Source organism: Lycium ferocissimum, chromosome 11, assembly GCF_029784015.1.
Source record: "Lycium ferocissimum isolate CSIRO_LF1 chromosome 11, AGI_CSIRO_Lferr_CH_V1, whole genome shotgun sequence".
Taxonomy (NCBI): domain Eukaryota; kingdom Viridiplantae; phylum Streptophyta; class Magnoliopsida; order Solanales; family Solanaceae; genus Lycium; species Lycium ferocissimum.
Window position 1 is genome coordinate 42253150 of NC_081352.1, and position 12455 is coordinate 42265604.

General features: G+C 35.3%; 1 protein-coding gene across 3 annotated transcripts; it reads right to left on the minus strand.

The window, feature by feature from the left end:
* Nucleotides 1-962: 962 nt before the first annotated feature.
* LOC132037936 (transmembrane E3 ubiquitin-protein ligase FLY2) lies at nucleotides 963-11010 on the minus strand. Of its 3 annotated transcripts, none has more exons than XM_059428601.1 (15): nucleotides 10395-11010; nucleotides 8498-8573; nucleotides 8074-8201; nucleotides 6093-6202; nucleotides 5250-5307; nucleotides 4163-4229; nucleotides 4006-4083; nucleotides 3548-3705; nucleotides 3401-3460; nucleotides 3198-3291; nucleotides 2856-3023; nucleotides 2416-2744; nucleotides 2121-2237; nucleotides 1841-2002; nucleotides 963-1419 (listed from the first exon to the last, which is right to left on the minus strand). In XM_059428601.1, exons 1-14 carry the CDS (start codon nucleotides 10542-10544, stop codon nucleotides 1901-1903), a joined length of 1695 nt encoding a protein of 564 aa, XP_059284584.1. In that variant the 5' UTR covers nucleotides 10545-11010; the 3' UTR covers nucleotides 963-1419; nucleotides 1841-1900. The 3 variants fall into 3 exon arrangements, with proteins under 3 accessions (XP_059284584.1, XP_059284582.1, XP_059284583.1); XM_059428599.1 differs by having other exon boundaries at nucleotides 5250-5310; nucleotides 10395-11008; XM_059428600.1 differs by having other exon boundaries at nucleotides 5250-5310; nucleotides 8498-8570; nucleotides 10395-11007.
* Nucleotides 11011-12455: the final 1445 nt, after the last annotated feature.

Sequence of the window (12455 nt, forward strand, 5' to 3'; positions counted from 1 at the left end):
TCTTTAGATTGACACTATGACACTCAGAGTAAAAACTTTAGTTGGTGCAATTCTCCTTGGAATGGCGGAGCTTACCCCTCTGAGTACCAAGGAGGAACTAGCATCCTCGTCTCAATTCTCATTCATTCTTTTTTATCCAAGATGGCGAGCTTTCGTCATCTTGAAATTCGTGTAGATGGTGAGAGAACTTACACAATATAGAATATTACAACAACATATCCAGTATAATCCCACAATGTGGGATCTGGGGAGGGTAGAGTATACGCAGACCTCACCCCCATCTTGAAAGGTAGAGAGGATGTTTCCGAAAAACCCTCGGCTCAAGAGACAATATAAAATATTAGAATGACAAAAATCTCACGCATAGTAAAAGAACTATAATGCATAGTTGGAGCTTCAAGCCTTGCAAGCTTTTTTATGCTTACTCCACAAAGACCCAAACTTCTCCCTTTTCATTGTGTTTCCGAAGCAAATATTTCTCTTTATTTTTCCAATGCACTTTACAACAACAATAACAACATACCCAGTGAAATCCCACAATGTGAGATCTGAGAAGGATAAAGTGTACGCAGACCTTATCTCTACCTCGAAAGGTAGAAAGGCTGTTTTCGAAACACCCTCGGTTCAAGAGAAAGTTTCACAAAAGAGATTAGATACGGACAAGTAGGTCAAAGCAGCATTAAAATAAAAATAACGAGAACGAAAAAGCCATGATAAAGTAACCTGAAAAAAGAGGCAGCAGCTACAAATTGAGAATCTTCGTGAGACAAATCTCTCCCCTCAGTATTTCTTTTTGTAGATAAACCAAACTAGATCATTTAGGAGTAAATAAGAAAACGAAAATGTTCTGTTCAAGTCATTATCTTGGCTTAAACCACCTTAAATTCTGTGGGAAATATGGAATCCAATATACTGAGTGCTGAAATATTGTCGAAGCATAAAGTCTTGAATATTCCAAAGTATACTCACAGTATCCCACATCATAATTTAAAGGTCACTTTTGACCAAGACTTGAATTTAGTTTACAATTCCATCACTTATTTGACAATTAATACAATTTCTGTACGAGGAACCATAGTATTGAGTACAAGAAGATCTGCACTGTACACACATCACATTGCTGTTCCTGTGAAAAAATCATTACTGCTATCTACCTTTAGTTCACCTATTCAAAGGGTGCTGATTATAAGACTACAATTCTCAACTTGGAATTTACAACTTACTTTTCCCCCCAATATCTCAAGAAAATGTAAGGAAAGAGAAGAAGAGAAAACAAGAAAGTTACCACCTTGAACAAAAACTACATGACCATAATGTACATCACAAGAACTGCACAAGGCAATCTGGTGAATCTGCGTTAATTTTTTAAAAACCTACTGAAGACTCCTCAAGAATGCTCCGATCCACTCCTCCGCTAACCTAAGAGAAAGTACAAAAGCTCAGTCAAGCACATTTCTTTCTTATCACAAAGAAGAAGGAAGCTTTCTATCTATAGACGGAAAAATCACAACATCATGCAATTAGTCAGACAACTTGTTTAACTTTCTTAGAACTCATTGCCGCACTGAACTTCAGCACAACTTATGTATGCCCACAGGAGCTCTTTTTTATTTATAATGGTGGCAGTCGGGCTAGCTTGCGTGCACATAGACTATTCCACCGAGTACCTGCTTCTCCCACCAGCACTATCAAGTAACGCTGCCCACCAAGGCTTAGGCACATGGGGAAAAAACACCTAATAGTTTTTTGTCTCTACTTTGATTTGAACTATGTATCCAAGGTTTAATTGGATAAAACTGTTACGTAGTGTTTAAACATACATTCATGCACAGCCATTTACCTCATTTGACAGGTTGGTGATGTCAGTTGCTCTGTATCAACAGGAATTCGGCAAAAAAAATCAGGCAGGAGGAAGAGGGCGTCGACATGTTGGGCACTCCATCTTTATGTCCATCCATCTTTGCAAACAACCCGAATGAAAGAAATGATCACAAGGCGTCACCTGAACATCAGTTGGCACATTATAACCATATGCAATTTTATTTTCATCAGTAATATCAAACCATATTTGATAGGAATCCCACATTATAGCGAGGGAAGTTCAATACAAGTTGCATTACCATGCAATTATTTGAACGAAGAGTGAGTTCAATAGCAGTCATGCAAATGACACAGTCAGTTGCATGATTTCCATTCTGGTCAAATCTTCTGTAATAACTATATTTTTCCGGTAAAATCTGCAACACATCAACAAAGCTTACGTAAGATAGGTTACTATAAAACTCATAGATGACTAAATGGTTCTTCATAAAGAATCTATTTTTGTCTAGATCATCTACCTTAATCTTCTCAGTTATTGTCTCAGTTCTAATAACATAATCTATATCATCGAAAATCAAAAGAGCAGCATAATACCTGTCGGGGAATGAACCACCGAGATCCAAGATAGTGCTGCAAAAGAAGAACTAATGCCTGAACTGCCATGAAGATTCCCAAGCAGATGCACCAATTTTTGTCGGGCTCTATGCGCATAAAATTGTGAGGACAACCAAAGACATATAGTGGAATTGCTAGCCGAGTAACAGTCATTCCCAAGATGTAATGAGGATGCAATGGTTTTCTCGAGTCACGAATAATGTTAGTTACAATTTGAGGTATCCAAAAAGAGTGTAAAAGGAGAAGAAGAGGTTGCACAAACTTATGGAACTCATACATGATTAAAATTCCACCTAAAAGGATCCCATCTGCAAATCAATTTAGGAAAACAAAGAGATATGTTAAAGGTACAGACATATATAGCTGATGACTCAGTTTATTTCTATGCACATGTTCACATTTCAGCAAGGGATACTTACAGAAACGGCTGTACAGAACTGACAGTTCGCGCCTCATTGCTTCCCAACCCTCTCCAGTATTCATAGGTCTATTTGCCTTCCATATAGCGAGAAGATATCTCATCTCAAATATTGAGAAGACAACAAACTTGAAAAATGCAGCGGTTGCAAAAGCATTGAACAGCGATTCTGTAAAAGAATGAGGTCGGGAGGGAGGACTATTAACAAAGTGCAGAAATGCAGCTAGAAGCAACAAAAATTTATATTTATACACATACTCTGTCTAAGATAAACATACAGAAACAAAATCTTGAAAAAAGTGCTGGTTAAAATGACCCAGATAACAGTTACCATCAAACTTACCAACAAGTATGCCTGCAGTCAGATGTAGAAGACAAAGATAAGCATCAATTATTCCCTGTTGTCCGATCATCAAAATTGAAACTTTTGCAGCTCCCTAAGAAAAGATATCAGACGTTATTCATTTAGTTTGACATATTGCAACAGCAAAATAGTAAGATGTGAACACTTATGTCATTGAATGTCACAGAAAGTGGTAGTCTTACTGATTGGGTATTGCTATGTTCCATTTGCCGAATGAGAAGGAGCACTTGAAGAAAAGAAACCTAGGTTTCCAGAAGTTAAGGAATCCACACAAAAGCAGTTTATAGAGAAAACAACATGAGTGAAATATAACAACTCTTGGAGGATACAAAGGTGACCATCAACGTATAGTTAACTGCTTTGTTGTAGTAAACCTCTATATTGATAGAAGTAGCATTCAATAGGATCGGGGAGAAACAGTCTCCGTCATCATCCACTGAAGGGCTCTCCATCAATCCTTCTAGATGATAATGATCATGATCTCCATCTGGAAAAATACAAGTAACTTAAGATAAATCACTTGTCCCCTGAGTATTTCCTCAAACTAAAGGATAAGTTTGAATTCCTATTAATACATGAAACAGAGATACAAGAATTAAAGGAAGTTTTTTTTTTTTTTTTCGATCTAGAAGAATTAAAGGAAGTTAATAAGCAGATTTCATCAAATGATAGAAAGGAGCAGCATGTATGAGGAATCCAGAGTTTATTTCGAAATGGTTTTACATAAATAAGGGAGAAAATTGGGCAAAGAGGAAGATGAAGAAGGTAAAGAAGAAAAAGCAAGTACCGTTTGTGGAAGATGACACTCGAGAAATCTGTGCTGCAATTTCAACATTACAATGTTTCTCCATCTCATACATAGGTGCTGCAAATGCAGAGATATACATAGTTTAAGGTATGATATAAAATGCTAAATTGGATCAAGGTTGAGTAAGCATTATTACAGTGTTTCCGTTTCCAAATCTTATCTCGTGGAGACTCTTGGAAGACCTGAGATGAGAAAATTCCAAGCTGTCCAGGAAAGGTAAGTTAAAGAAATAAATTGTCATTTCATTAATTTTTTATGACACTCAATATTTGATTAAAATTCTCTGAATAGGATGTATATCAAAATTTGTTATCATATTTTATTACTTAGAATCTATGTTACTCGGACTCTTCAAAAATGGATACGGGTGCGTGTTGGATCCTCCAAAAGTAGTGCATTTTTGAAGGATCCGACACGGGTGCCGCATCATTTTTGGAGAGTCCGAGCAACATAGCTTAGAATACAGATAACTCCTGAGCTAAAAAAAGGCATCTTCCTGTTAGTCTAAGTCTATTTAACTAAATGGTCAGAAGATAGATGACGGCTTTTAGCTGCCACTATGGAATATTACAAAGATTAAGAGCTTTCCTAATTTTCTGTCCATTTTGATCACAAAGAAGCTAAATGTGACTACATGGGTAATGAAGTATAAACAGACCATTTGCAGACAATGAGCCTGTCTAGATATATTGTCAACTTTTGTCAGACCATGTCAGTCCCTTTCAAGGTTCTTATTTTTTGAGCAAGATGTCAGACCATTTAAGTTGGAGAATAAAATTTATACCGGAAAAGAATAAAAAGGGGGACATAGGTATGTGAACAATACAAGAAGCTCCCTCCATTATTTTTTATTTTTTATATGGAACAAGGAGTTCCCTCTATTAATCACCATTAGACGGAAAATTCCATAAAAATGACTGACAGTTCATTTTCTTTTTGTATAAAGAGATGAGCAGACGTTTGATAAAAAATAAACACCGAACTTGTTTTCACTTTGTATGCATTGTCTCAATATTGTATACAAGTGAAAGCAAGTCATTCATGGCTGCAAACATTCAATTTGTAAGTGACAGAGCATTATTAAATTCACATACAAAGGGAAATACATATCAGCAATGGAGAAATTTAAATAAAAACAATTGATCAGCGCTAGCAAAATCCAAATGTACAGATGTCATAAATTGTCACATCAAAGACAAATAAAATATGGTCGTCACTAATACCAGATGATAAGGATTTGATAATAGATAATCATCTTCCTGGCCAATCTCACCCTCTTTGCTGCTGCAAAAGAAGCATAAATGTCAGTTGATGAAGCATGGTTGGATGCAATTACAGAAAAAGTAATTAGAAGCCTTTCCATAAAAGAGTATCTTTTTAACCGAGGTGTCTGCGCCAACACGTGTGTGGTTCAACTAATATATTATATTCCTACATTCTCCCACCAATAAAAGTACCGAATCACTCTGTCCACCAAGACTTGAGCAGCAGAGAAGAAATCACCTAACTTTGTTTGCCTCTACTGAGATTCAAACCTTGGTCTCCCGAATTACAGAATCAATTTAATCAATTAACTATGCCTGATCCCCAGAACATTTAGGTATAATTTTAAAACAAATAGTTAAAAGAATCATTTTCCTTTACTTCCCTTTGCAGCTATTTTCCTAAGAAATACACTTTTTAGCATCTTTCTTGACAATACTTCACAAAACCTACCTGAGACCATAACCTTCACCATGCTTAAAACCTACTAAGAAGACCTTTTTTTTCATGCCTATATATAACCAAATTCAGCACTTACATACCCAAGTAATCATCTATTGTTTTATGTGTGATATTACTGTCATGAGTTTCATGAGGACAATTTTCAGATTGCAATCTTTCAATAAGAAAGTGACTCTAGCTTTGAATTAATTATATTAGTTGAGCGTACTGTTATTATAAAGCTATTTATTGTTGTTCTACTATAAAAGACCTTCCTACATTAATTTCTACCATTGGGCAAGATAAGTGGTTAGACAATATACTTAGAGAATTTCCTTTCAGCCAAGTGACAAAATTAGTACCTGTGAGCTACCATCCGAAGTTGTCTGAATGGCCATACATATACTCCTTCTACTCTGATTTGAGCACCCCCATGTTCATTGTCAAAAACATCATGAAAAATTATTACACCCTGTTTTTGGCAACATTAAATTATATCAAGATAATGTAATTGAAATAAGTGATGTCATCATAGGAAGTATATTCAACTGAGGAAAATAAAGTGTTCAATTCAGCATTCCTTCTACTAATTAGCCGACAATAGAAAATGTTGAGTTTTCAAGCATTATAACACAGCTTTTGAAAAGCTCATCAAAGGAAACAATACATTGCAAAAGCCTAGCAACAGGGCATAAGCACATCAGACTGTTGCCTATCAGGTTCTGATTTTTGAGCTTAAAATGGCGATTGCTAAACAAAACTATGTCTCCCGACTTCGCAAAACAAAATGTCTAAAGGGTATACCACTACACAGAATGCTAGTGCAACCACACAGCTGTCAGAAATACCATCATATACCACCATGACTAAAGACTATCAAGCCCAGCAACATAAGTGGAAGATACGCTGCTTGTAACACTAGTAGGGATGTTAAATAAAAATTTGTTCTGGCTGAAATATTATACCCAACCAAAGTACAAGCTTCGGATTAGGGTAAATGACATAAGCTCTAGAAGAATCATGATACATGCAATCTCCAAATCCCAGACTAACTTGGAGTAAAGACTTCAAAGTTACAGGCTTACAGCAACAATAACAGATTATGATGCGCCATTCTTTGTCAGACGAGAAAATAAGCAAATAAACAACCATGGCGTGCAGCTTGCTGTGCAAGACTTTCTTTTCTGAGATTAAAAAAAGGGTAAAGGGCCAAATATGCCCCTGTACTATGAGAAAAGGGTCAAATATACCCCTCGCTATACTTTGGGTTCAAATATGCCCCTGCCGTTATACTATGGGATCAGATATACCCCTCATCCGTTAAAGTTTTCCAAGATGGACATCCAATCCTACGTGGCACTAACATTTGATGAGGTGGATGCCACGTGGCATGACACCTCGGAGCCTTAACCCATTCTACCTCCACCATTAAAATTTTCTTACCCTCCACCACTATGCCACCACATTTTCAAAATAAGACCCGTAATGATGAACCCCTGTGCATAACTCCTCAACTGCCTTTTTCAGTGGATAAGGTTCTTGATTTGCCCTGAAAATGGAATTGGAAAAATGCCATAAAGAGACCAATGTGTCCTTCGGGTTCCGGGCTACGCAAACAATTTTGCAGTTTGTATTCTTGACAGAATCTGGACGAAAATTGAAAGGCAAATGGGTGTGGAAAAGTCTTGTAGATGACGGGCGTATAGATCAGGAGTTGGTTTGGTGGAGTAAATAGAGGACTCAATGGTCTGAACATGGAATTAGGGAGTCTTTAGTTAACAGATCTTCGTACTCGGGAATATTATGGTTCTAGTGCAACTTTAGCGGCGGTAATGGTGATGGTGGCAATAGTGGTGGAGGGTAAGAAAATTTTAATGGTGGACATAGAATGGGTTAAGGCGCTGAGGTGGCATGCCACGTGGCATCCACCTCATCAAATGTTAGTGCCACGTAGGATTGGATGTCCACCTTGGACAACTTTAACGGATGAAGGGTATATTTGATCCCATAGTATAACGGCAGGGACATATTTGAACCCAAAGTATAACGAGGGGCATATTTGGCCCTTTTCTCATAGTACAGGGGTATATTTGACCCTTTTCCGTTAAAAAAAAGACAAATGAAGATGTTGAACTTCATCCAATTTCAGTCAAGTAACATCTTTTCCTTTTTGGGGGGGAACTTATATTCCAGCAATCATCATCCGGTATAAATTACAGAGATCCAATATCCTTGTCATTTTTCATTTCTTTTGATATGGAGAGACAAGTAATTTCATGAAAAACGGCACCGAGTTAACACAATGTTTTATAAAGTGGCTGCTATTTATGATGACAGGACTACCTGAACATAATGTACACCAGTTATTTTTGTAGGAGTACTAATCAATTCCAGGACAGAGTTTCCATCGGATTTCTTAAAATCAGGAAAAAGGGAAGAGCTATTCTTTGAATCTAGGAACCTCCAAGACCCTGCAGCTCAAATTTCAGAGGAAAATATTATTAGATTCAAGACAATAGTAGCAAGGAAAGTTTATTTATCTAAGGAAGTATGATATTTTTTCTTCATTTTCTTTAATATGTGTTCTGCTCAATCAATAGCATCACTTCTAACCTCTAGCCTAGTCTACTTGACAAGCCAAATTAGGTACTATCGCTATCTTCACTAGAAACTAATCATCAGGATAAGTAAAGGAAGAACATCGAGAATATGTCCCAAGACTCAAATGCAACATGCACACAAGAAAGCAAGTTTACAGCTTACAGACCTCTGAACGTTCCTGTTATATTCCAAGCAGAAAATGGACCCAATTCATTCTCATCCTTCCTTGCAGAAAGCCACTGCTACCAAAACCAAGAAGCATGTGATTAGCTACTGGGCAGGAAAAACAAGCAGTCATACTATAGTTATAAGTCACATTTTTTTCTCTCTAATTATTTTGATGACTGTGAGTTAGTGTCTGGAGTCTGGACTGTAGGAGGAAATACTGAGATGGTTTGGACTTCAGCGGGTGATGTCACTGTTAAGACTTTCTTTTCTTTTATCTAGTAGGGGCAGGGGTGGGGGAGAAGAAGAGGAAATTGACATTGTATATCCATAATAAATTGTTCCTTACGGATCTTCTCCAATTATTCAGACAAGTTCCCATAGAAGCAACTTATTTCCTTTAAAAAGTATGTACTAGGAGCAAATGATTCATTATTTGGCTAGCATATTGTTGTCTCCTTGAATCTCATCTTCTAGATTGAGCTCCTTCCACCACCCAAGTTTTTGAGACACCTTGGCTGCATTAGAGATGTTATATGCTTAGGTCCATACACCCTTCTATATGTTATGTGCACTAAAGAAGTGGCTAATTTTTTATTCTTTGAAAAATAAAAACCATTAGATGTAAGCATTGGTTCTAATATAAGATACTTCCAACTAAGCTAAAATAACTATCAGACAGTGCAGATCTTTTGCTATCTTTCATGAGTCACTGAGGCCTAAAGAAGGTCATCCTTTCTCATTTCACCTCCTATTGTTATGTGGTTTGCCAAGAATGCTCGAGTCCCCATTCCTAGTGTTGTACGACTCTTAGGTATATACTGTGTTAGGGATTCAAGAGTCTAACTTTCCATTTATAGACAAAAAAAATTCTGGAAATGGATGCCACCCTATAAGGCCAAGTCTGATAAAAACTTAACTTATCAGGAAAAAGAGTAAGATTATCTCCAAATGATCATTCTACATATAGATAACCCATGATAATGTTATTTCTCCATTCCAATCCATGGAAATGACCTTCTATTAAGATGTAACAGCACCATCTCTTTCCTTTTCAATTTTTCTGTCATTTTCTTTCTCTATCTTCGCTTGCAAAGTGCATAATGCCTGCTGAGCTTGGATTGGAGTAGATCAAACATAAATATCCTTTACTTTCATTAAGCACCTCAATAAATGGAAACTTTGACCTTCAACCACCTCATATCAGTTACATCCCATGTATATGCTAACCATTCTGATATAATGAAATAAAAACAACCACTACAAGCGGATAAAACCTCACCAGAGTCTTACTTTCTTTCCTATCAATCAGTTCTCCGGAAACCCTTTTGCGTTCGAGCTAAGCCAGGGTCTAAACATTTACCGTAAACCCACTGCTATCACCAAGAAACTAAAACCTTTTCTCAAATTCAAAAGTCAAATGCATCAAACACCACAAGAATGCTATCATTCAGGAAACACACAGGAAGCTTAAATCCCATTTCTTTTCTTTTTTCCTACCGAGCTAAAAGCATCAATCTCCATAGCAATATACATAGTTTAAGAAGGAATCTGATCTAAACGTGCCAGTCACGAGAAACTTAAAACATAATCGACGAAAAATAACAAATCATATAACTTCTTTTTATAAGCAGCAATCACTCATATAACTTAAGGATTTCATAAGGCATTCATAGGGTTAAAAATTGCAGCAAGCAAACACCAAGCTTTGGACTTCATAATTTAAGCACTTAATTGAGTAAAGCTTCCATTTTGATTGACAATTAAAGTAGAATCTTCACAGTCAGACACTTTACTTTAATATCATTGAAACAAGAACTACCATCAATACAAACATACACCAAATGAAGTGATCCTAACTGGGACAAAAATATATGAAACAACTGCAAATTACTAACCTCATCACCCCAAGAACGATATCTTTCTCTAAGAGGCCTTACTCCCTTTACTTTGCACAATCCTCCAAAGAAAAACCATAAATAAAACACAATTCTAAACCAAACCCCATAATTCTTTCTTAAAAAGTTCAAATTTTTAGCCACACCCATTTCAAGATCAATTCAAAATGTTGTCTTTCAAGCAATTTAAGATCAACCCAAATGAAAAAATGAAGCCCATTACACTTTGAAATGAAAAGAAGAGATATTTAAGATAAACAAAGAGATGGGTTTGCTTCAAATGAAGTAAAAAAGAATCTTAGAACTAACAACCCAACAACAAGTACCAAATTACACAGCAAATTTTTGAGAAGAAAATGAGAGCTCAACTGCTAATCTACAACATAAATAGAATAATTTGTTTGTTTTGATGATCTTTTTTTTTTTTTTTTTTTTTTTTTTTTTGCAACAAGAAGGGCCTTCACTGGTCAATCTTGGACAAGAAAATAGAATACCCACTACAACTGTTTTTTTCTAGTTTATTTAACAAACAGTTATAGGTACATACATTAATTACAAAATATTCTGTGCGTTAAATAGTAGGCTCTAAACAACTAGTACTATTGATGAGTGATGAAGAGGTGGTGGGGGCAGGTGTTTTTCTCTATAAGCTTAACAAGTGTACTATTCGGGGATAATGTGTGTCTTACTTTTCTCCTATTCTAGGCAAAACCCAAAATGGAAGTCTCATTAGGCAGAGGGTGGATTTTTTTTTTTTTTTTTTTGGGACCTTCAACCAAACACAAACAAGGTATAAAAGTAACAAATATTGGTGAAATGGTAAAAAAAAAACTTTTTTGAGGCCAAGCTTATTTTTTTTCAAAAGAGCTTATTTTAAAAAAAGTGTGGCGTTTGGCCAAGCTTTTCAACAGAATAAGTAATCCTAGGGAATAGCAGAAGTTGTTTTTTAAAAGCTAAAATAATAGCTTCTGACTAAAAGAACTTTTGAGAAAAATATACTTATAAGCACTTTTTAAAAATTTGGTACACTAATTATCTTTCTTAAAAAGTATTTTAAATTAATTGACCAAAGCATTTTTTGCCAAAAGCGAGGTCAAGTCAGAAACCTAAAGCTACCCAGTGGCTTTAGGCCCCAAATATATTAGGACCCCAAAATAATTTGTATTATATATATGATTTTAAAAAATTATATTTTTATTTGATAAATAATTTTCTAGATCATTTTACTATCAATTATTACATATATATATTTTTTCAAAGTTTATGCTACTTTTTAGAAATATGATTGATGCAGTCAATTAAATTTATAATTACTTCCTACTTTGTAATATGGTTTAATTCACTTCAACTTAAATCAATCTAATTTATATTTTTGACTTTCTAAGATCTTCTATAACTCTTTGAGTGCCTTTTTAGATATTTTTCAAGCTCAAGCTAAGTAGATTATTAAACAATTAGAATAGAAATTAAAAGACATTATTAAGCCCTTAAATATTTTTAAGGCATAATAATCACTGACGGTTTTAATCTATTTTTATAGTTAAAGTGATACGAAAATGTTTATATGTAGAAGATGGTACTCTTATTGGCCTGAATTCTTACTTCTATTTTTAAATGTTTCCATTGCTTATAAAATAATTTTGAAAAGTTTTTGTAACAATAGCTTGAACTTAAAAAAAAAAAAAATCGATGAAATGATCGTAACACAAAATATAAGACTCATGATTCAGTTAATGTCTCATGAAAAATTACATGAATTGACTATATCATCAATTGAAAAAAAAAATACACTTTAAAAAGGCTATAAGAATAAATAACAAATAAATATATTAAAATTTTACTAAATAAATATAAGGCCTCCTTTTAAATTCCGACTTTAGGCCACCGGCTCTCTTGAGCAGCCCTTGGCCAAAAGCTCTTTTCAAAATAAGCTAATTTTATAAGCTCGGTCAAACAGGACAAGCTATGACAAATGGTCAATGAAGTAAGTTGAGCATCATGATGTCTCAGACTTAGTTACTCAATACTTATGTCATTGGAGGTAATATGGTACCCCTAAAA

Bases quoted from the DNA above. Each gene is read 5' to 3' on its own strand.
- LOC132037936 (XM_059428599.1), bottom strand. From the start codon at position 10,544: ATGGGTGTGGCTAAAAATTTGAACTTTTTAAGAAAGAATTATGGGGTT. The intron at 4,084-4,162 runs GTAATAATGCTT...CTGCATTTGCAG, and splicing joins GATTTGGAAACGGAAACACT to CACCTATGTATGAGATGGAG. The intron at 3,461-3,547 runs GTATCCTCCAAG...CTGGAAACCTAG, and splicing joins ATACGTTGATGGTCACCTTT to GTTTCTTTTCTTCAAGTGCT.